Source organism: Hippocampus bargibanti, linkage group LG04 (assembly GCF_051943395.1).
Source record: "Hippocampus bargibanti isolate YZ-2025 linkage group LG04, ASM5194339v1, whole genome shotgun sequence".
NCBI classification, from domain to species: domain Eukaryota; kingdom Metazoa; phylum Chordata; class Actinopteri; order Syngnathiformes; family Syngnathidae; genus Hippocampus; species Hippocampus bargibanti.
This window is the reverse complement of record NC_142737.1, coordinates 7,630,004-7,653,320: the sequence shown is the minus strand read 5'-3', so window position 1 is coordinate 7,653,320 and position 23,317 is coordinate 7,630,004. Positions and strand designations below refer to the sequence as shown.

The 23,317-nt window shown below is 39.7% G+C and overlaps 1 protein-coding gene across 1 annotated transcript in view; it reads right to left on the bottom strand.

The window, feature by feature from the left end:
• The window catches only part of LOC148898860 (netrin receptor UNC5C-like), a 215,406-nt gene that overhangs the window by 19,257 nt on the left and 172,832 nt on the right, over positions 1-23,317 (bottom strand). Inside the window, exons 5-11 of the mRNA XM_088993796.1 lie at positions 20,291-20,471; positions 18,471-18,638; positions 18,207-18,371; positions 10,752-10,799; positions 7,090-7,281; positions 4,554-4,654; positions 386-521 (exon numbers count right to left, since the gene is read on the bottom strand). Of these exons, the coding sequence (XP_088849922.1) occupies positions 386-521; positions 4,554-4,654; positions 7,090-7,281; positions 10,752-10,799; positions 18,207-18,371; positions 18,471-18,638; positions 20,291-20,471 (991 nt within the window). The remainder of the gene's footprint in view (positions 1-385; positions 522-4,553; positions 4,655-7,089; positions 7,282-10,751; positions 10,800-18,206; positions 18,372-18,470; positions 18,639-20,290; positions 20,472-23,317) is intronic.

Sequence of the window (23,317 nt, the reverse complement as noted above, 5' to 3'; positions counted from 1 at the left end):
AGTGTCAAAGTCATTTTTTGCCGCTGGCCACATTGTAGTTATGGTTTCCTCTCGAGGGCCGTTATGAATTTGGGGAACCCATTAGAATGTTTAAATCCCTTCAAATATTACATATAGAGCACACAGCAAATTAATGAATAACTCATTTTCAAATCTGAAGTCAAAAATAATGACTTTTATTGTGGTTGACATCTAAAAATATTAAATTTTGGCCCAGATTTTAGCAATCATCATCATAACAAGTTTAATTTGCTTTCGCGGGCCGAAAAAAATGTTGTGGCGGGCCGGATTTGGCCCGCGGGCCTTGACTTTGACACCTGTGTGTTAAAGTGACATGCAACAAAAAAATTCAATAGATATGAATATGAATGAAAACACTATTTACCCGAGTTGGGCACAATGAGGTGTCCTCCCTGGTTGTTGAAGGAGCCGTGCGCCGTACACGAGGGGTCTCGAGTACGGGCCAAGCTTTGGTTGCGAAGGTTCATGGTGTCGCTATTCTCCAGCAGAGACTGCGTCAACTGCAACAAGAAAGTGACAAGAGGGAGCACCATTGTCCCCATTAGCAGCAAAGTGGATTTGGGTGCAGTTGGGAACGATTTTTTTTGGGGGGGAGAACATACAACCATGGCAGAAAAGCAAGCTTATGTTTTTTTATTTATTTTATTTTTATCTTTTTTTTTTTTTACAAAATGAAGGCATACATTTTTACTTTTTTTAATTTTATTTTATTTTTATTTAATTTTTTTATTGTATTTATTTTTGTCAGAATATTTTTGTGATGTCTGTAAAGAGATGACATTTCATTTCATTACATAATTTTTATTCTTTGATTTTATTTAATGTATTAGGTAGGTAAGACAATTATTTTCAATTTCTGATTTGCAGATTTTTTTAAATAAAAAAATAGTACAGTATTTTGTGTTCAGCATATTTTTAAACTATAGGAATATACAGTGATACCTCAGTTTATGAACGCTTTAGCTCACGAACCTTTCGCCTTACGAACATTAAATTTGCGAGAATGTAATTTTGGCATACGAAATAGTTTTCGGCGGATGAATCAAACCACACAGCGCCATGGTGGCTGGCGGCCTAGTTTTCCACACCCCCTTTGAGTGCAGATGTGTTTTGCTATTATGGGACCGAAAAAGACCCCACCACAGGCTAGTGTTAAAGGACAACCGACGTCTCCGGACAAGTTGTGTCCATAATTTGTAAAATGGCTTCAAATGACTTCTACTGGGCGTATTTTAATAAAATTCCGCCGCATATAGCTATATTTAACATTTTAAGACTTGCTCTGAATATTCAGGAAGTCTTGTTTTTGAGTTGGTGACGAGTCCGTACGTGATGTCATGAAAGGACCGCCCCCTGACTGAAAAAAGACACATTGTAGCAGAACTTCCATCACGTCAATGTATTTTGGTGTACATGTTTGGTCTGAGAACCGTGTTGCACTCAAAAGCCGCCAGAAAAGGGAATCCAAGCTCCATATAAGGAATTTATCAGCACATATAATTCTTTAATCAATTGTAAACATGTATGCTTTCCTCTTCAGAACTATTTGAATCATATTCATAACTGGATGTGTAACAATAAAGCATATTATCCGAATCTGAAGCCGTTGTTTGGATTCTCCAGCAATGCAAGACGTCTTGGCGTGACGTCACGAACTGGGGGTGGGATTTTCTGAAAATGCCCAATTCGCAGCTCAATTTTTTTGCAGATTTTGGACACTTTAAGTCATTTTTTATTGCTGTTTTGCATTTGAATAAAAGTATCAAACTGCATGTTTTTTGTATTTTAGATGCTATAAAACGTTTTTCTGATGTCAGTTAAAAAACAAAAAAAGTGACGTCGGTTGCCCTTTAAGCCGAAGAGGACACAAAAGAAAATTACGGTTGAGCAGAAGGAGATCATCGAAAAACACGAACGAGGTGTGCGACTTAGCGTCCCAGTACCAGTACGCTAAGTCGACCATTGCTACGTGTGGCTAAGGGTGTTTCTGTGTCGTCTAAGCAACGGTCTCAGGCAATACAAGTGGTTCAAAAACTTCTGTTGATTCGGATTAACAAAAAGCAGCTCGCAGGGGACATTGAGAGTGAGAAAGCACGGCAACGTCACTCGGACATCATCAAGAGGCAACTAGATAAACGGCCGTCACAAAGGTAAATAAAACGACTTTACATATTATACAGTACAGTTTATTTATTTAATTACAATTCAAAAGCATTTTTATTATACATAAAAAAGGTATATTTTGTGTAGTTTTAAGACATAGAAAATTATGTTTTATGGGGACCTGGGAACGGATTATTCTCATTTTTAGTGATTTCTTATGGGAAATAAATGTTTGGCAGACAAACCTTTCACCTTACACGCACTTTTTGGGAACCAATTAAGTTCTTAAGCTGAAGTATCACTGTACGGTATATTGAAAAAAATGGGGAATTATATTTTTTATTTTATTGATAGATTTTTATGACATTGTATTTCAAAGTTCCCCATAGTGGGCCTATTAAGGCTGTTTTTCTGATAAAATTTGCTGTTCTGATGCGACAATGTTGTAAATAACAGCATCAACGTGGCGGCATGTAAAAGGGCGACTTGTTCATTGCAAATTTCCCCATTGTGGGACTATTAAAGGCTTTCTGATTCAGAATTATTCCATGGCAAAATGTATTTTTGCAAAAGTGTTTTCTTTTTCCTCTTTTTGGGGGGGACACGTTTCCTTGGGAACTGCTACTAGGAAGCTGAGCTTCGTGCCCGGGAGCGCCGCCACGAGGCTCAAGTGGAAGAAGGAAGATCTGAAATTACCGAATGGTATCAAGTAGTTTGGGGGGAAAAAAGTAGCTGCTTTGCATTTCATGGTCCAAATATGAGTACTGACTTGTAAAATAAGTCAGGTTCATTCATTCATTCAAATCACTTGCATTGCTTGAGAATCAAAACAATGGCTTCAGATTCGGAGAACATGCTTTCTTGTTACACATCCAGTTATGAATATGATTCAAATAGTTCTGAAGAGGAAAGCATACATGTTCGCAATCGATTAAATAATTTAGTCCATGCCATTTTGAGGCAACATTGGGGAGAAACGATCACCAGAAAAGAGGCACAAAATGGCGACCTCCTGTGGCCACATCTGTTTCCACAAGGCTGATAAATTCCTTATATGGAGCTTCGACACCATCTTCTGGCGGCTTTTGGCTGCAACACAAGGTTTTCAGACCAAACTTCTTTTCCCTTCAAGGTGTCGCCACAGCAAATCGGGCCAAACAATACAGCAAAATACATTGACGTGATGGAAGGACTGCTGCAATATGTCTTTTTTTCGGTCAGGGGGCGTTCCTTTAGTGATGTCACGTACGGACTTGTCAACTCAAAAACAAGACTTCCTGAATATTCAGTGCGAGTCTTAAAACGTAAAATATAGCTATATGCGGTGGAATCTTTTTAGAATACGCTCAGTAGAAGTCATTTGAAGCCATTTTACTAATTATGGACACAACTTGTCCGGGGACGTCGGTTGTCCTTTAATGTGACATACAACTCGATACATTTTGTTCTAAGTAGGCCGGGGGAAGGGGTCGTTGGTGGAATTTTTGAGCAATTCGATGTTTTGGGGTCATGGTCTCATCTGTTCAATGATACATTCACATATTTGGAAATGCTTTAATCGGAGATATGACTTGTGGGCTTTGCGTTCCAAATTGATTTGTTTTTGGACACGTCAGTTTTCATAAGCAACATGATTCATGTCATTGAGTCGCACCATTCTCCCATCATTGTATTCTTTTATGAGAGCAAATTGAGAACATAATTGCTGCGGAACGCATCACTTCATGAGCTTTAATACAACATATGACTCAGGGTGGTTATTCACGAGCCATTTTTAGCATTTTGCCATTTTCAAACAATCTTTTTGGAAGCCATTGTGTCGTCTTCTTCAGTCTCATGATCTGCAACGGCCTCTGCAAGTGATTCAATATAAGGCCGTTTTGATGAGCGACAAGTAACGATGCACATTTTAAATGAAAGAATGCAAATTGGAATGAAGGAAAACATATCAGGAAAGCCTTCTTCGACTACTTTAATATGCTGTCTGAATCCGTAGCTTTTGCTCCATATTCATGTTTTTCAGAATTAATAAGCGAGTGGTACTGATGACATTTTTATGCAACGAAAAAAACATATTTTGTCTAGTGATAACTGGGCAGGTCCATGTCATGTGCATTAAGGGAAGGTGGTTGTTTTTTTTTTTTTTGTCTTGATTTCAATAACAGTTAATGATTCCATCTTCAAGTAAGACTTTTGTTGATTAATATGTCATTGTACCGTGACACTGTAGTCTATATTTGACCAGCTCAGTTCTAGTGCTTTATTATTAAAGCACTTAAGTATGAATGGAAAGTTCCAATGGAAATGGAATTTTAATGTGCAAATTTTAGTATGTGACGGGATAATGTGGAATGAGGGGTTATTGTGCCAAAATATCCCCCACAAAAGAACAAACACACAAAAATAAAAAAACAACTCAATAGCCTTACCTTGGGAGAAAGCTTGGACGTAAAGTCTCCTCCGAGGTCGTCCTGTGGCGTGACGAGGCCGGAGGAGTTGTACACCTTAATCTTCAGGTTAGGGAGGGGCTCTAAAAGTGGAAAGTTCATCATTGGGATTTTATCGGACAGGACACGAAGGACATAAGAGGGATTGCCGTATATGGCAGCCGCATTTGTCAAATCATGAGCCTGAAAAAAAAGATCAGCTCGGAGCAAGGAAAAGTGGAGGGGTGGGTGGTGTGAGGGGAAAGGGAATGCAGACAATAGAAATTAACTTCAGAAAAAAAGTCAAATGGTGAACTTTTGATGCCGTGAGCACAATCATAAGCACGTGTTTCTCGGTCAATCAAATCAGCAAAATTGTTAGCCTAACAGGAAAGTTAATAAAATCAGTTGACAAATGTTACACAAGCCGCCCAAAACACTATTTTTATTTATATTATCTACACTATATCCTATTTTAGTCATTTATTCACATATTTATTACTTATTTCTGTATGTATTTATTTCTGTATTTATATAGTTGTTTATGTATGTATGTATGTATGTATGTATGTATGTATGTATGTATGTATGTATGTATGTATGTATGTATGTATGTATGTATGTATGTATGTATGTATGTATATATGTATGTATGTATGTATGTATGTATGTATATATGTATGTATGCATGCATGCATGCATTTATTTTTTTATTTATTTATTTATGTATTTAGTTATTTGTGTATTTATTTATGCATTTAGTTCTGTATTTATTTCTTTAGTTGTTTATTCATTCATTTAATCATGATATGGCACATCTAGATATTGCCACAGATTTCCATGGTCTTGTTGGTCCACTTCTCTTTCATTCAGTACGGCTGAACTTTTCGTTCGGACGTTTGAATCTTTGCTGTTGCCTTGGTAACCCAGGCACACCTATATTTCATGGTCTTGTTGAACCCGCCAGGACATTGTTTTCTAGTGCTAACATTACTCTTCAGAGACAAGCACGTTTGTCGTTGCTATGGCGAGGACCAGGCCAGCTTTCATGTTGTGCCAGTGCGACTGCAGAGCAGCAGTGGAATATATTACTGTGCTTTGTTGTTGCTAATGGTAGATCACCTACTTTCCCGTAGTATTATCTTTGGACCAACACAAAAAAATGCCATGCTAGTCCTAGAGGCGCTGCCAACATAGCTGGATGGCAAACATGACTATTTTCAGGGTGCCTCTCGTGTTACACACAGTGTTAGCATCAAAGTTGCTAACATACCTGTCAACCTTAGCTAATAGCTGGCCTTAAAAATGGTGACAATTCCCGCATACAAGTCGTAGTATGCCGTAAATTATTTTAAATGATAAAAAAAAAATGTATAAAATACGGGGAAAACATCAATTGACATGTATGTGCTAAGTCAGGGTTTAGCTGGACCCATTTGGTCAAATGACTAAACAAATGTCGACAAGAAATCCAGAACATAATAATCCTTAGTTCTGCTTTTAGTATTCTATGTTTAAAACTCTCCTGTGCATGTTTTTACACCGCAACTTCCTGAGTTGTCCTGGCTGACGGATGTAAACATGACACTTGTCCATGTACTTCGAGCTAACTTCCTGGCCTCCCACTAGCAATCATAAATAAGTCCGCACCTCCAATATAAAACGCAGATATGACATGGAAAAATAAATAAAAGAAGAAAAACAGACATGCAGGAACACATCAGTTCAAAATGCGTAGGGACATTTCCTGTACTAGCATGTTACTGTTCATGTTTACAAGCATGATGCTATGTCTTATTTATACAGTACACGGCTTGACGCTCATCGTCGAATGTCTCCAAGGATGAGCATTAGATTCAAGAAAAAACGGTTTTCTGAGCATGATCAGTGAATTTGTGACTAGCCAAGTGAAAATAGTCTAAGTTTTCCAGTGACCGCTTGATCGATTTCAAATTTCCTGACATTTCAGCGAGGGCAATTAATGTGTGAAGAAGTGAGCTTCTCAGGGTTCTCTCCATTAGCCGGACGGGAAGAAACGCAACGCAGGCAGGAAAAGACGAGTGCAATTTAACCACGGGAGTGACAGATGCTGCGGGTGGGACTCCATGTGGCGCCAGCAGAACAACCCCAGATAATGTAAGCAGTATGCGGATGAATGGGACAAGGGATTGACTTGCGGAGTCGGCCATTTTGTCACACTGAAACACATACTAAAGTCCTTCAGTCATTGACTGACGCCTGATTTTCTGACTCAGCACTTGTGGAAGTGGTTTTCGTCGATCAGTGAGTGTCATTGTCACTAGTCACCTTACAAGAGAGTGTATCAAAATGGCTCAGATAGTTATTTTGTTACGAGGCAGCCATTTTGTCAGTCAAGATGATTTTTTTACAAAGTCCTTGGTGTGTGCTATTTGGGAATTTGTCGCCAAATACTGGCCGGAGAATATATCAACGGTTCACAATTGACAAATATTGAACATAACCCTGTTGACAGAGTCAATCAATGAATCCACTGGATTGAATCAAAGGCTGCAAATACCTGATCTGGCTGTCTTGATGTTGACCGACTGGAACCCTCCGTTGAGCGCCGACGTGTCGATGATGTCAGAGTCGAAGTCGCGGTGCGTTTTGCGGTACACGAAAAGCGCCACGATGACCGAAATGACCAGGCACATGATGACGGCGATGACCACGCCCACGTAGAGAGCCACATCGTCCGTGCTTGGAGCCGCTGGACAAAAACCACAATAAAAGTATGATTTTATTACATGTAAAATAATTTGTCAATTCTAGGTTCTTAATTATTTGTATTTTTATATCATTTGAAAGAAATAAAGCATATTTTGTTTTTTCCCCTCATAAACAGTCCAACTAGAAAATTCTAAAAAACCTGCCAGAACAATGAGATCATCTCATTTCCCTTCCTTCCCATTTCAGACGGAAAAGAAGACCTGTGAAACTTTTAAACAGGCCTAGGGCATACGTAATAAGAGCATTTGTCTAGACACATTTTTCATAAAACTGTTCCATCTTAATAAGCTTGTTAATTATTTTACAAGGGTCCCCTTTCAACATGACATGCGGTGTTTTAAAGATAGGTTACTCATCTATACATTCACGCGGCCTACCACAAAAGAAGAATGTGTTTTAAAAGTTCTACGCATCGGTTTGGAAGTGAGATGAGCATGAGGAGTAGAGATGAAAGGAAACTGAAGTTGCGATGTGGAAAGGGGATTTAACAAAAATGGTGTATACTAGCAATGCAACACACACGCTAGATAGCTAGAGTCTTTTTTTTTTAGTTTGGGTGCTAAATTTCTGTTTTTGAAGAGTAATTAAAATGCTGCCGTGCCGATGACTATTTTGTGTTTGGGAGACTTTTATTGAGCATCTTCATCTTTATTAAATTTATAGAGTTGCTTGTTCTGTAGCCACAAGGGGACATAAGCCAGTGTCGTATTGTGCCGGTCCCAAGCCTGGATAAATACAGAGGGTTGTGTCAGGAACGGCATCCGACGTAAAAGCTTGGCCAAAACAAACATGCAAATTAAACCTCTGAACATGGAGGACACTGATTTTTTGTGGCGACCCCTTGAAAGGAAAAGTCGATAGAAAAGAAGAGGTGTATACTAGAAATGCAACATACTAGCTAGATAGCTAGATTTTTTTTTGTTAGTTTGGGTGCTAAACTTCAGTTTTTGAAGAGTAATTAAAAATATAATTATATTTAATATATTAGTAATATTTTAAGAATTGTGCGATTGTTTTTAATTACCCTTTGAGCCTCGTGAAGATAAACTAGCGATGATTGATGGACGGTTTTTATTCCCTGTCAATCCCTTCACATTCCGTACACGATTTAATACGGGTGTTCCGAGATTGACCACATGTGGGCGCCGTTAACCATCTCAAAGCGTCCTCGAGGACTTGTCGAAAATATATTTTTAAAAACATCACGATGAGTGGGGGTTCAATATAATCCTCAGAGTAATCACGATGAATGTATTTGATTAATAAATCTTCATCTGATTGACGTACTATTTTAACTTCCACAAGACGAGAACTGTCACTTGAAAGTTTACTCATTGTTTATTTAATGCCCTTTTACAGCTTGACAGCCCAGCATAATAGGCTGCCTCCTGACAACGAGACACAGGAGAAAGGGGTGGTGGGGGTGAAAAAAAAGCAACTGGACGTGGGTAAACACGTTCGACCCGCTTGGATGAATAATGGTTTTGGACGTGTGTGCGTGCGTGTGCGTGTGATTTGAAGACAGCATGACAGAATGAATAGGCTGAGAAAGAATCGGAGGAAGAAAAAAAGCTAGACTCATTCGTGGCCAACAGGGGTTGAGGGGGGGGGGGTCGATTTAGGAGAAATAAGGTAAAGGAGTGATTTATCAGCGATTCGTGTCTCAAGAAAATGTCAAAGGTATCATAGAATAAATTATCTCCGAATGCATGAATGATTTGACAAAAATGTCAGAAAATGTGTTTTTTTCACCAGATACATGAAGTCATCTTTCATTTTCACGCTATTGGAATTTTTTTGAATTAAATGCTAAACATTTTTAATTTTAAATTGGATTTTTTTTAAACCATTTGTTTAGTTTAATTAAAATTTAACATGCAAAAAGTAGAAAATTCTGACATGATGTGGGAAACTTAATTTTTTGAGACTATCATAATCATGTCAATAGAATGAGAAGAAGTCTAATGTTATGGGGAAAACATTTTAAAGCAGTGGTAAAAAGGCCAAAGTTTGTATTTTGGTCTTTTAGCTGTTTTCCATTCTACCTTTTCACAGTATATTTATAAAAAAATCTATCATTAACTCATTCACTGCCAGATGATGTGTAAATATGTGTTCACTCCAGTGCCAAGATTTTTGTCGTTTTTTGCCGTAAATTCCAGGGCCGACAGAATGTTGAGTTTTAGGATGACAAACAATGTAAGAAACATTAAAATCTCTTGCTTAATCAGAAAAAAAAAATCGCTTGAAAACAAAATTCAAACTAGACTCCCTAATCCCCACTTGGAAACACAAACATCAGCTATCAACCGCAAGTCCTACTGTCACCTGCGTATGTTTGTCACACAATAAAATGTGAAAAGCCGCTCCCACACTTCTACATCTGAGTGGACGCACTATAAAAGGAGCCCATGAAACACACCACAGCGAGAGTCGTATTCGTACGTCTTTGATGCCCTGCTCAGTCTAATCTGACAGCGCTCGATGCGAGGAGGTGGATGTTTTACTCTCAAATGCCAAATGCACACGCACACAAAAGTAAGACAGTACCTCAGAGTTTGTAAGGGTGGGTTTGTAGCTTCGTATTTCCGAAATTTTGGTTTATCATGGGACAGGGTTAGCTAGCTAGGTGGTTTAGTTGGTCTTTGCGTCAGTAACTAGCTAGTTGTGAAAGAAGGTAGCTGGAACTAGAGTGGATGTCAAGTATGGTGTGATTCCAATTATTATACAGGGAATCTGTGACTTACTACCACCCATACTTACGACCATGACCGCCAGACCCTATTTTTTAACTTATTTATCTTATTCTACGCCTGGCACTGCAACGCGCAAAGCGGAGGACACTCTTGGCTAGCATCTGACTCTCGTACTGAAATCCATCGTGTGATGGCGCCAGAAGGGACTAGTCATTTACCCTACGAGTCTCTATTCAACATTTTGAATGGATTTTGACTTACGACCATTTTGATTTATGACCGTTTGGTCGGAACAGAACTCGGTCGTAAGTCGGATGTTACCTGTATTTTGATAAATGTCAGACTGCTTTAATTTTAAACCTTAGGGAACCGTTTCAAAATATGAAAAAAAATGTATGACCTGTTTCCATTCACACTTGCTCTTCCTCCTTTGAAACATTTATTAACACCCCCACCCTCCTCATCCTACCCCCCAAAACCCTTCTTGTCCAAATTAAATCAACGACACACTTTCAATTCACATTTCCATCACGCAGGCAACGGTGCAAAAAACTAATTGCTGTGTCTTTGATGCTAGCGTTTGAGCACAGTTGACTCCCTGAAGCAAACAAGTACACAGATTTTGTGATAAAAGAAGAGTGTGAATAAATACAGACACCTAGACACGCTAACGCGCGGCGGCCGTACGCATGAGCTGACACACGCGCGCACACAGCAAACAAAAAAAAGTCAAGAAATGAAAGATAAAACTCACATGTGAACCCCACATCACTCTTTTCTTTGGACGTCTCAAACAATGAACCTTGGAGAAAGGGAAAACATAGGGATGAAGGATGGATGGATGCTTGGATGAACTAAACAGAAAAAAAAACGAGTCACATGGGCTGGAAACACAACTTTTGACTCAACACTATCAGCGTTGTTGATCTCCAACTGCAAATGTGTGAGCCTCCTTTTTTTGAACCTCCTTCGTTATTAATCGTTAACGCATTTGCCAAATGCCAAACCGATTAGCGGTCGAGATGATGCAAAAAAATTGAATGCGGCGTGACAGGACTGCACGGCACAGCTGATTACAAAAGACGACGGCATGGAGGAGCGGGGGGGAAATCATTTGATTAAATGGGAAGCCAAATGAGAGGATAAGAGACAACAGTGGCACAGTGGGTTATGAAGAGGTGATTGATTTGACACATTTGGTATGCAAGTATGCATTTAAGTTTGTGCTCATTTTCAAATAGAAAGTACAGTAAAATCTCCGTTTTTGACCATAATCTGTTCCAGAAACCTGTTTGAAAACCGATTTGTCATGATTTACAAGGTGGTGGTGGACCCCAAAAAAGCAGACAGGAGGGAGGAGCAGGGTGTATTTGACAAATTGTATTAAATAAAGTCAGCAGGAACAAAATCTAAAAAAAAACCAAGTCATAAGAACAAAAAGGTCCAAAGTAGTAAACAAAAACAAACAAACCTGACAGCGTGAAACAAACAATGACTTAATTGAATAGCTGTGCCGGGAGTCCTTTTAACTGCCGTTCATTAAAACGACCAACACCTATGCAGCAACAGGCGGGGGCCCTACTGTTGGTAGCAAACTGAAATTTTGTCGAAAACCGAAACATTTCCCATTAACTCATTCATTGCCATTCACGAAATAATTCGGGAATTGAAAATTTGACGTCGAGCGAAATTCCCGAATTTGTTCGCCAGGCATGTGCAAAAATGTGTCCACTCCAATGCCTGGGCTTTTGTCATTGTCACGCTAATTCCAGGACCCACAGAATATTGAGTTTTAGGACTAAATAAACATTTAATGCAGCATAATAAACCTTAGACTATCTTCTTTCATCGGAAAAAAATAGTTAATTCCTAAATTATATGGGTCTGGAGTTATACGAGCTTGAAATGAGGGCGACTGTCCAAAATACAAAGCACTACATATTGGTTTATATAGCGCTTTAACACACACACACACACACACACACACACACACACACACACACACACACACACACACACACACACACACACACACACACACACACACACACACACACACACACACACACAAAGTGTCGGTTGGCTATTCTACCTGCGCTTTGTGTCATGCAAATGCCAACACAATAAAACACCTTACACGACAGCTGCGCTATCTCTGCAGATTACCGCGGCTCTAAAAGACGACATCAGAATTTATTTGCTGGAGACGCACCACGTGCCGCGATGTGACACATCCGCATTTTATGTCTTCCTTTTAGCGCTACATGAAGTAGTTGAAACAAAAGACCGGTGTGTTGAGTCGTTACAAAAGACAGAAAGTCAATCGGAGGGGCAAATGAGCCTGAATGTATAACCCTGCAGGTTTCATCCCAAGAAAAGCTTACTTGAAGACAACATTAGAGCAACGAGAGGGAATCATTGCATCATTTTGATCACATGGTGTCTTTTAATGAGTTACAGAGCATTGTCCTTTTGTTACTACGAAGACACCTGATGGACAAGCATATTTTAAAATTTTTATTCATATGCGTAAAAAAGAAGGCGGAAATTTTCAACGCTTATTTTTTCAAGTGTAGGCTGTACCTCACAATAAATAAGGGGTGTCCAAACTTTTTGCAAAGGGGCCAGATTTGGTGTGTTGAAAATGTAGGGCGCCCAACTTTGGCGGACGTTGTTTTCATGTCATAGCATTTCATTTTAAATGAATTTTCACATTTGCAGTTTTTATTTTAACTCATTCACTGCTAGATGATGTGCAAGAATGTGTCCACTCCAGGGCCAAGGTATTTGTCATTGTCACTTGAATTCCAGGACACACATAATATTTAAATTTAGGAGTAAATAATAATAATAATAATAATAATAATACATTTAATTTCTAAGTGCCTTTCAAAACTCTCAAGATCACTTTAGTCACAGAATCAGTTTTTCTGTGGGGGAGCAGCGGCAGCCATATGCGGCAGCCACATGCGCCAGCATTCACTCAACCCGGAATAACTCAAATAGATAGAAAGTTAGCTCGCTAGCTAATAGATAACTCAGAGATATTAACTATCTATCTATTAACAGTAGCCAAATGGAACTGTATAGTGACACTTAGCAGTTTTTTTGACGACGATACTAGTGGAGCGTGTTCTACCGGAAACAAATACCTTGTGTGTTCTACATACTTGGCAATAAAGATGATTCTGATTCTGATTAGCTATCTGGCTATCCAGCTAGCCACCCAGCCGGGCAACCAGGCAGCCATCCATTTGCCATACATTCAATACAGCGTTGGACACCTTAAACACTCTTCTTTAATCCCCCCAAAAAAAAAAAAAAAATAAGAGTTAATTTCTAAGTATTATGGGTCTGGAGTTATCTGAGCTTGAAATGGGGGTGGCTGTACAAGTTTTTTGAGCATTTCAAATAATGTACGGCTTTTGTACAACTTTTACACGGGAATTGTAATCATTTATCAGGGCTATTGGCCAAGGTTGCCAACATATTCATTCTACATGCAAGCCACACGTTATTGATTTTATGAAAATTGACCACAGGCCACATTTGGCCCCCGGGCCGCAGTTTGGACATATTGCAATAAATTGAGTTTATTCGAGGATATAGCTCAGACTTCTGTTTGAGGTGTAGCCTTACTTATCAAAACCACAATCAGAATCAAAAAGCCACTGTGGGGACATTTGTAATCTACAATAGCAAAATTGAAAGCGGGTTGAAAAGGAAAAAAAAAAAACAAAGTATTGCAAGTACTCATAAAAAGAACTGTAAATAGTGCAAATTACAAAAATACAGTATCAAGCATATATGATATATGTAACTCTATTTACTCTACATAAGGTGGATGTACTATTTACAATCTATAAGTCCAAACGGAGGTGAACTGAATGGTCATCTGTGCATGGATTTTCGTTTTGGAACACAACCTCTGGTATTCAGGTAAGAGTTTAGCACTGGCTAATATAAAAGTGGTGCCTGTGGCATTGTTTTGTGGCACTGTCGGTGTTCTCTTTGCTTTTGTGCCCTGTTCCACCGGATTTCTATACCACCCAGTCCTGCGTGGCCCTTCAAGTTGCTGACGGCACAACTAATTGCTTCTCTTTTTCAGCCCTTATGCGTTAGACTGTGCTATATGTCTAACTATCTATACAGTACATTCTTGACTTGTACTTTGAGTTGCCTTCTAACAATTTGTGTCATCCGGAGAAGCCGATGTGACTTGAAAAAAATGTTGGAAAGAAATCCTGATTATGTCCAGGCGCTGGCTGATCATTCCTTGGCTAATGAAGGGCTGCTGTTGCTCAACACACAGAGAACCTGTGGCATCGTTGCGTGCACAAGCGAGAGAATATGTGTTCTAAAAATATGTTGTGCTTTTTTTCCCTTTTTTTCCCTCCTCTTGTCAAACGTCTGCCAATTACTTTCGGCACAATGAGTAAGCAAGGTACTCCTCCTCATGCTGCAAGTCAACAAATATAATTGCCTGCGCCTTGGAGAACTGCTGCTATATTCGCTTCACCCTTTCAAGCGTTTTAGAAATTCACCCCCCCCCAAAAAAAAAAAAAAAAAACATGGTGGAAATGAGCCAAACGGTAGTTCAATTGATGGCTGATGCACTTTATGATGGCTCGTTATGTGATGTTAGTTTTTTTTTTTTGTAAGAAAGAGGGCTTTGACTTGACCGAGCGGGGCCACCGGTGGGTGACGTACGGAAAGTAAATGAGGATGAATCGACACCAGGAAAAGCAGTCAGCCTCCTGAGAGTAAGAGCGACACAAGGCAGTCGAAGGGAGAGATGATAGCGGCGCCTGAGGAAGAGTCGGGGGAGGAAGATAGGGAAGCGGGAATAAACAAACAAAAAAACCTGCTGAAATGTTTTTAGTGGGAAATAATATGGAAATATTAAAATGGAGAAAGGAGGATGAAACAAACATTCACTGCAAAAATTACCCAAAAAATTAAATCAGAAAACAATCATTGTCATAATTTACATTTTACAAGGTGGTGGTGGACCCCCCCCCAAAAGAAAAACCATGCAAGAGGGAGGAGCAGGGTGTAGTTATAGCTATCTCGCTGGCTGACTAGCTATCTAGCTGGCTAGCTATTAGCTATCTATTGGCTTGTTAGCTAGTTTTCTACCTACAGTAAAGTCTCGTTATATGGATATTCTCGGGAGTCGGAAAAAATATCGATATAACCGGACTATCGATATATCCGATCCTGCGGCATGTAAATTTTCTCCTTGCGTTCATAGAAATAGTATCGTAATAAGCTGTACTATCAATATAACCAATATCGATATAACGAGACTTTACTGTATTTGTCTTACTATTCTAACACAAGTTACTTCTGGGTTGAGTGAACGCTGGTGCGTGCGGCTGCCGCTGCTCACCCACGGAAAAACTTATCCTGTGACTGTAAAATGACCTTGAGAGTTTTGAAAGACACTTATAAATTAAATGTATTATTATTATTATTTATTATATGAATCACTGCTATATTCGCTTCATCCTTTCAAGCGTTTTTGTATTAAATAAAGTCAGCAGGAACAAAATCATCATCAGAACAGAAACGTCCAAAGTAGCAAACAAAACCATGAGTAAAACATGACAAGATGAAACAAACCTGACAGAGTGAAACAAACAATGACCCGACACAGAATGGTTATGCCGGGAGTCCTTTTAACTGCCACAGATTAAAACGACCAACAACTGGGCAGCTGCAGGCGAAACTCTACATTGCCACCCGTTGGTCGCAAAGTGAAACGTGACGATTCAGTATGAAGTGATACAAAAGCATGAATTTTTAGGAGTGATGCAAACTAGGCTGTATTGCGTGAGAAAGGACACAAAAACACAGATTGAGACACTTACATAAAAGTGAAAAATATAACAATTCCGGATGATGTGATGCAAAAGTGAAATATTTGAAGCAGGGATTGTCCATCCAAAGATTCATTTCTCCGAAGTTTTCTTTACAAAGTGGTACAAAAACAGTGAATTAAATATTTATTCATCCATTTTCCAAACCACGTATCCCCACGGGGGTTGCAGGTGTGCTCTGGAGCCCATCCCAGCCGTTCTTTGGGCTGTAGGCACGGCGGGCCCAACCTCAATTGGTCGCCAGCCGATCGCAGGGCACACACAGGCAAATAGTCATTCACAGACACAATGACACCTAACATACATATTTTTTGGCCAGGGAATATGTGCATTTTTTTCTTTTACATGTTCACCCCCACAAATAACTTTTCCCATGAATATTGCATAGTCAATGCATTTCATTTGGCGTCAGTAATCCACGGATTTTACCCATTCGATATCACCCCCCTTTGGTTAATGGGGTTCTGCCGTACTGTGAGATTGTAGAGTGGAACTTGCATTTTTCCATTAGTGTGGACTGGTTTCCAACAATGGGGGAAATGCCTGTATTTTAAAGGACAACCGACACCACTTTTTTCAGAAAAACGTTTTATAGCATCTAAAATACCCAAAACATGCAGGATGATATTTTTAGTCAAATGCAAAACACCAATAAAAATGACTTAAAGTGTCCAAAAACTACTTCAAATTGAACCCGGAAGTGGCCAGTTTCTGAAGGTCCCGCCCCCTTGTTTGTGATGTCACGCCAAGACGTCTTGCCTTGCTCGAGAATCAAAACAATGGCTTCAGATTCAGTGAATATGCTTTCTTGTTAGTCATCCAGTTAGGAATATGATTCAAATAGTTCTGAAGAGGAAGGCATAAATGTTTGCAATCGATTAAATAAGTTATTCCCTGTCATTTTGAGGCATCTGGACAGAAATGTAGCACCCAGAACATGTAGAAGATGGCGCCAAAGCTCCGTTGGAAATGGGCTGATTTGTCTGCTTGGAATTTGTGTCAGCGAATATCAAATAGTTGTCTTGGTGCAACACACAACGATTGACCATCGCGTTATTTATGTGTTTTCCTTCTAATTTCGCCATCAACACAAAGTTTTCAGACCAAAGTGCTGCAAAATGCATTGTGTGACATTTTCTCGGTCACGGGCGTTCCTTCCGTGACGTGATGTCAGGAATTGTCACCAACTCAAAAATAAGACTTCCTGAATATTCAGCGCGGGTCTTAAAATATAGCTATATGCGGTGGAATCTTTGTCAAATACGCTCAGTAGAAGTCATTTGAAGCGATTTTACAAATTATGGATACAACTTGTCCTTCGGCATCGGTTGTACTTTAAGGGTAATGCAGGCGTGTCCAAAGACCGGCCCGGGGGCCAAATGCGGCACGTGGTCAATTTTTATCTGGCCCGCAGACTCCCTTCTAAAATAATTAACGTCTGACCCGCATGTCGAATTAATACATCGGGCAGTAGCGCTATTACATACATGTGCTAAGTGCTGCCATCTCGAGGCTCATTTAGGAACAGCAAATTAGTTGATGAGTAATTGACTGAATGAGACCCCCAATTTTCTAAAATGGCGAAAATCAATAAAAGGAGCAAAGTTGACTGTCAACGTCAATTCAATGTTGATATGCATGTTTCAAATCACACCAAAAAAACATACTTAAGATAGCGGAAATTAAAATAAAAAATAAAAATGTCAAACTTAACTCATTCACTGTCTTTCCCAAATTTATTCAGGAATTGAAAAGCATCACGTGGAGTGCCTTTCCTGAATTTGTTCGGGTTTTGGTTTTTCATGCTTGGGTGCATGAAAAAAAGCGCTGGCCATGGCCTCTGGCAATGGTTTTTTTTCTTTCCACAAGGGGGCAGCATTCCCCTTATTGTCCATGTTCATGCTTTGTTCCAGCTTCAGCTGTTGTTAAAACGCTATAAAAATCAATATGGATGTATTGTATTTTGGACAGTCGTCCCTATTTCAATCTCACATAACCCCAGACCCACATAACTTATGAATTAACTATTTCTTCCTGATAAAAGAAGAGATTCTAAGGTTTCCTACGCTGAATTGAATGTTTACGTAATCCTAAAACACAAGATTCGGTGGGTCCTGCAATTTGAGTGAAAATGACAAAAACCCTGGCACCGGAGTGTATGCATTTTTTGCACATCGTCTGGCATCTAGCCCCTTTTGCACTCCTGGGGTCATGGTTCTAAATAAAGTTAGTTGTTATCAAAATGTTAGTGGTTATAAAAAAAAGTTGACATACAAAATGAACTTTTCCTGCACGTTTCTGAGCACGTAGCAAAAAGATCAACTTACTCTGCATACAAAGTCCATCGGTGCAGTTCTGAGAGTGAAGCACCAGACCCTCGCAGTCCTTGCCGCCGTTTTTCGGCGCCGGGTTGTTGCACTCCCTCCTCCTCCATTGGGTGCACTCCGTCCCGCAGGCCGACCACTTACTCCAGTCCGTCCACTCGCCATCCACTAAAGGAAATGGAAAAGAAAGGAAACAAAAACACTTCCATGTGGGATTTATTCATTTATTTATTCCGGCCGAAAAACGGCAGATGGCTTCAAACTCACCGGTGCACAAGGAAGTGCAGGGCAGTTTCTGGATGGCCTGTCCGTCACAAGGCAGCCCGCCATTTAAAGGGGCGGGGTTAGTACAGCTGCGAGTTCGTTTCTGGAAGCCCCGCCCACAACGGCTGTTACACATCGACCACTCAGTCCACGTCGACCAGCCACCATTAACTGTGAAATTAAAGTGATTGGGTGGATGACTTATCACCCACATAATCAACACAGAAAAACCTTTTTTCGGTCAAGCCAGCACAAGACATCGGACAAATTACAAGTATTAAATCCATAACGGGTTTTTATACCTTTCAAAAATGTGTCTGTTTGAGACGCTGCATGAGGTGTTTCATGGAGCTACACCGTGCTGAGAATGATGGCTGTCAGAATTTATAGTTTATATACGAGGCGTGAATCATCTATTTGTCACCTCCAACTTGAAAGGCCCCCCCAAAAATATAGTTTTCTGCTGTTTTTATGCAAACCGCTCCCATGACTTGATTAACGGACACAAATGGCGTTTACAGGGTGCGGCAATCAATGTTTGAAGCGGAACCTTTCTATCTGGTACAACAAAAATAGGTCAATTCTAGCTTCTTTGCCAGGCTGCCTCTCCAACATCCTTTTATTTATCCCCCTCTTGATCCACCACATCCCTCCAGTAGCCTTGCAACTTTTTCACCTTGTCAACAGCCTGAGCCGGGCCCTCGGGGCTGTGGGGGCGAGGGCGGGCGTGGAGATTGAACAATCTATTTCTGTACGGATACATCAGTGTCAAACCACTCCATCTCGGGTTGTCTGTCTGTAGCAGTGCACACGTACATTTTTTTTTGATTGAAGCACACAGTGGATAGATGCAACAGTGGTTACACTGGAGGGAAACGCGAAGTGTGTTTTTATTTTTGTGCGTGTTTCATGCGCATTGTTTTTTCTCCTCTAACACTGGCCAAAGCTGGCGCGAGTTCAAGTCAATATAATTGCTTGATACAGCTGTCAAACCCCTCTGCCCCCCAAAAAAAACAATAAAAAAGCTTGTTAGCTAGCTAGAAAGCGAGATAGATAGCTACAAAGCTAGAACGCTAGATAGCTAACTAGAAAGCTAGCTAGCCAGAAAGCTAGAACGCTAGATAGACAGCTAGAAAGCTAGAAACCTAGATAGAAAGCTAGATAGCTAGCTAGACAGAAAGCTAGATAGATACAGCTAGAAAGCTAGAATGCTAGATAGCTAGAAAGATAGAAAGCTAGATAGATAGCTAGAACGCTAAATAGATAGCTAGAAAGGTGGAAAGCTAGATACAGCTAGAAAGCTAGATAGATAGCTAGAAAGCTAGATAGATAGCTCGAAAGGTAGTAAGGTAGATACAGCTAGAAAGCTAGATAGATAGCAAGATCGCTAGAAAGCTAGATAGATAGCTAGAAAGCTAGATAGATAGCAAGATCGCTAGAAAGCTAGATACATAGCTAGAAAGCTAGATAGAAAGCTAGATAGCTAGAAGGTTAGATAGATACAGCTAGAAAGCTAGAAAGCTAGAATGCTAGATAGCTAGACAGATAGCTAGAACGCTAAATAGATAGCTAGAAAGGTAGAAAGCTAGATACATACAGCTAGAAAGCTAGATAGATAGCTAGAAAGCTAGATAGATAGCTCGAAATGTAGTAAGGTAGATAGATACAGCTAGAAAGCTAGATAGATAGCAAGATCGCTAGAAAGCTAGATAGATAGCTAGATAGCTAGTTAGCTAGATTCTGATTTGATTATGCCCTACTGTGATTGATTTCTAAAAGATAAGAATTTAAAAAGCACCCAATTCCAACATATGATGTTTTACCGTAAACGATGATGGTGGCCGTTGTGCTGCGTCTCTTGGCTACGATGTTCTTGGCCACGCACGTGTAGTTAGCCGTGTCCGAAAGACGCGCCTGTTTGATGATCAGATTATGGTCAATGGTGATGTAGAAGTTTCGGTCCTCGGCTGGGTCGATGATCTCTTCGTTCTTCAGCCATTCCACCTGCCAAAAAGACCAGCGGAATGTTTAATATTTATGACAGGCGGAGTGAATGTGTCAAAAAAAGACAGTTCTGTGAGAAAAGATCCAAATTTGACACAAATCTGGAGGAAAAGCTCGTTTTTGCAAGACTGTCCAAAATTATACTAAAATGGCAGCTTTATAGCCAATATGGCAGGCTTCCTTTGGTTTTTCAGCCATTGAGTCTTGAGACTTTTTGGTGTGCCTGGCATGACAGACATGACATGTACATTTCGAGCAGTGAGGTGAACTTGATTTAAAATGCCAATTTGTTGGGTCATATTCGCATACTTTTATAATTGTTCTTTTATTGTGGTTGCTTCTACTAATCATTATCTCTCACTCTCTATTTATTTATTTATTTATTTATGTCCAATCCATTTTTGTTGTCAATCTAACTATACCTTCAGAATCAGAATCAGTAGCACTGTTGTATGGCACTAAAGTATTTTTAACCAATTAGATTTAGCCTTTGATGACATAATTTTTCTCGCCTGCGATTGGTTGCTCAGGGCATATTTTGCTCTGGTCTACTCCAATGAGCAAAATACCTCTCTCGCGATGCGAACACATGATTAGATAAAATAATATCTGGTGAGTATGATGTCTTTCATTTATACTTTTAATGCTTATGTATTGATTCTGAACTTTTATGTGGCAAAATTGTAAATGAAGGCTAGCAACAGTGAAAAGCAGGAAAGTGTCCTGAACATATGTTTTTACAAGGCTCCTTGGGTGAAGGGTAGGACAGCAGGGGGATATTGTATTCATGAGCCTAATCACATTTCCCGAGCGCAGTATTTACGGCGGCATACCCTCGTAAATTCAGCCTGTCCGAGCTTTACGGCGGAGGCATGAATGTTCGCTGAAACATTGTTCCATTCCCATTGTCTAATTTCCTTCTAGCCTCACGTTAGGAAATGGAAATCTCAGATGTGGCGAGGGGATGAAAACGGGGCCGCTGTTATTGCGCTGGTACTTATTCCCGAGCAATTTGATGCTCCTCTCTCCACTGACTTAATTCTTTGGACTACGAGCAAGCAGCTTGTTTGACCTTTTGCTTTCTGATATAAAACAAAAGGTTACGCTCGACAACAAGAAAATGGAACATGCAGGCTGTGTACGACACAAATGGGAAGGAAAGTGCTTCTTTGGATGGACCCAAAATATCAAGATGAGTTCAAGAGGGAGTTCAGCGAACGTCGACTAAGCCAGGGGTCATCAGCCTTTTTCAAACGAAGAGATTCCTCTTGGATGACGATTAATGTGATTTGATACATATTTCCGAAAACAGATATCCCCCAAATTACCTTCAATAACGTTCGTAATATATGATAACTATGCTGATGGGAAATGTAAATTTCTCCACTGTGAAATTAATGTAATGTAATTTGAATTGGATAGCGTTTATTAGTCTCGCAATGGAGAAATTTACATTTCACTGCAGCAAAGGGATGAAAGTAAGATATAATGAAAGGAAGAAGTAGAAAAACAAAGTAGGGCCTGCTGTAAAGAAAGACACAAAAACAACAACAAAAAAGCAAGGCTCGTGAGAGCACTTGTTGACAGCGGCCGAATCGGGCGCCATCTTGGACTTCATAAATAAAATGTATGTCATATAATGTAATGTTAATCTAATGCACAGGTGTCAAAGTCAAGGCCCGGGGGCCAAATCCGGTCCGCCACGTATTTTTTTTCGGCCCGTGAAAGCAAATCAAACTTGTGAAATTCCATGATGCTTGCTAAAATCCTAACTAAAATTTCATATTTTTGGATGTAAACCACAATAACAGTCATTATTCTTGACTTTAGACTTCAGATTTGAAAAATTCATTAATTTGTTGTGCGCTCCATATGTAATATGTGGAGGGGGTTAAACATTCTAATGGCTTCCTCAAATTCATAACGGCCCTCGAGAGGAAATCATAACTACAATGTGGCCCGTGGCAAAAAATGACTTTGACACCACTGATCTGATATAATATAATCTAAAAATGACTGATTTTCATTTATGTGACGACACTGACTAATACTGATTTGTCACAATCACCAGGTGGATTTTCAAATGATCACTTTTATATAATTCTCACCCAGTTGAGTTATTTTTAGAAAGGGGCTGTGAAATGCTCCTTGGGGGCTATCTCCGACTGGTGACCCATAAGCTAAGCTTGAAAGGAACCCAAGGAATCCATTCATCTATCCATCCCACCTACCAAATTTGAGTCTCTCATCCAGTCCATCTGTTCACCATCCATCCACCCATCCCACATCAACAATGCTTTTGTCGCATAGCTTCACACACATGCTGAGCAATTCTATCAACTCCATTACCACCGACTTTTTTTCCCTGCCCGCAAACACCGTTTATAAATGACTCCCAGTCAGCAAAATCAATGAGGACAAACATGCCTCCTGCACTTAAAAAGTAATTTGAACTTCAATGCCAATTAACCTCGGCAACCTTCCTTTTCTCACACTTGCTTACCAAAGCACTTTCAGGGGTGTCTGCGAGGAAAATGAAAAAGACATGCGGCCATGCAAAACAACGCAGAAGCAGATCTTTGTTGCTTGATCACAGGACTGTGTAAGCTCTCAGTCGTACAGGAGTGGTCCATCAATGAAAAGTTTTCTTCAGCCGTCATCTGTACTTCTTTGAAGGTGTCGGACGTTTCGCTTCCTATCCAAGAAACGTCGTCAGCAAACTAAAGTCTTACTGGTAGTTTAGGCCCTATATATATATATATATATATATATATATATATATATATATATATATATATATATATATATATATATATATATATATATATATATATATATCCCTACTG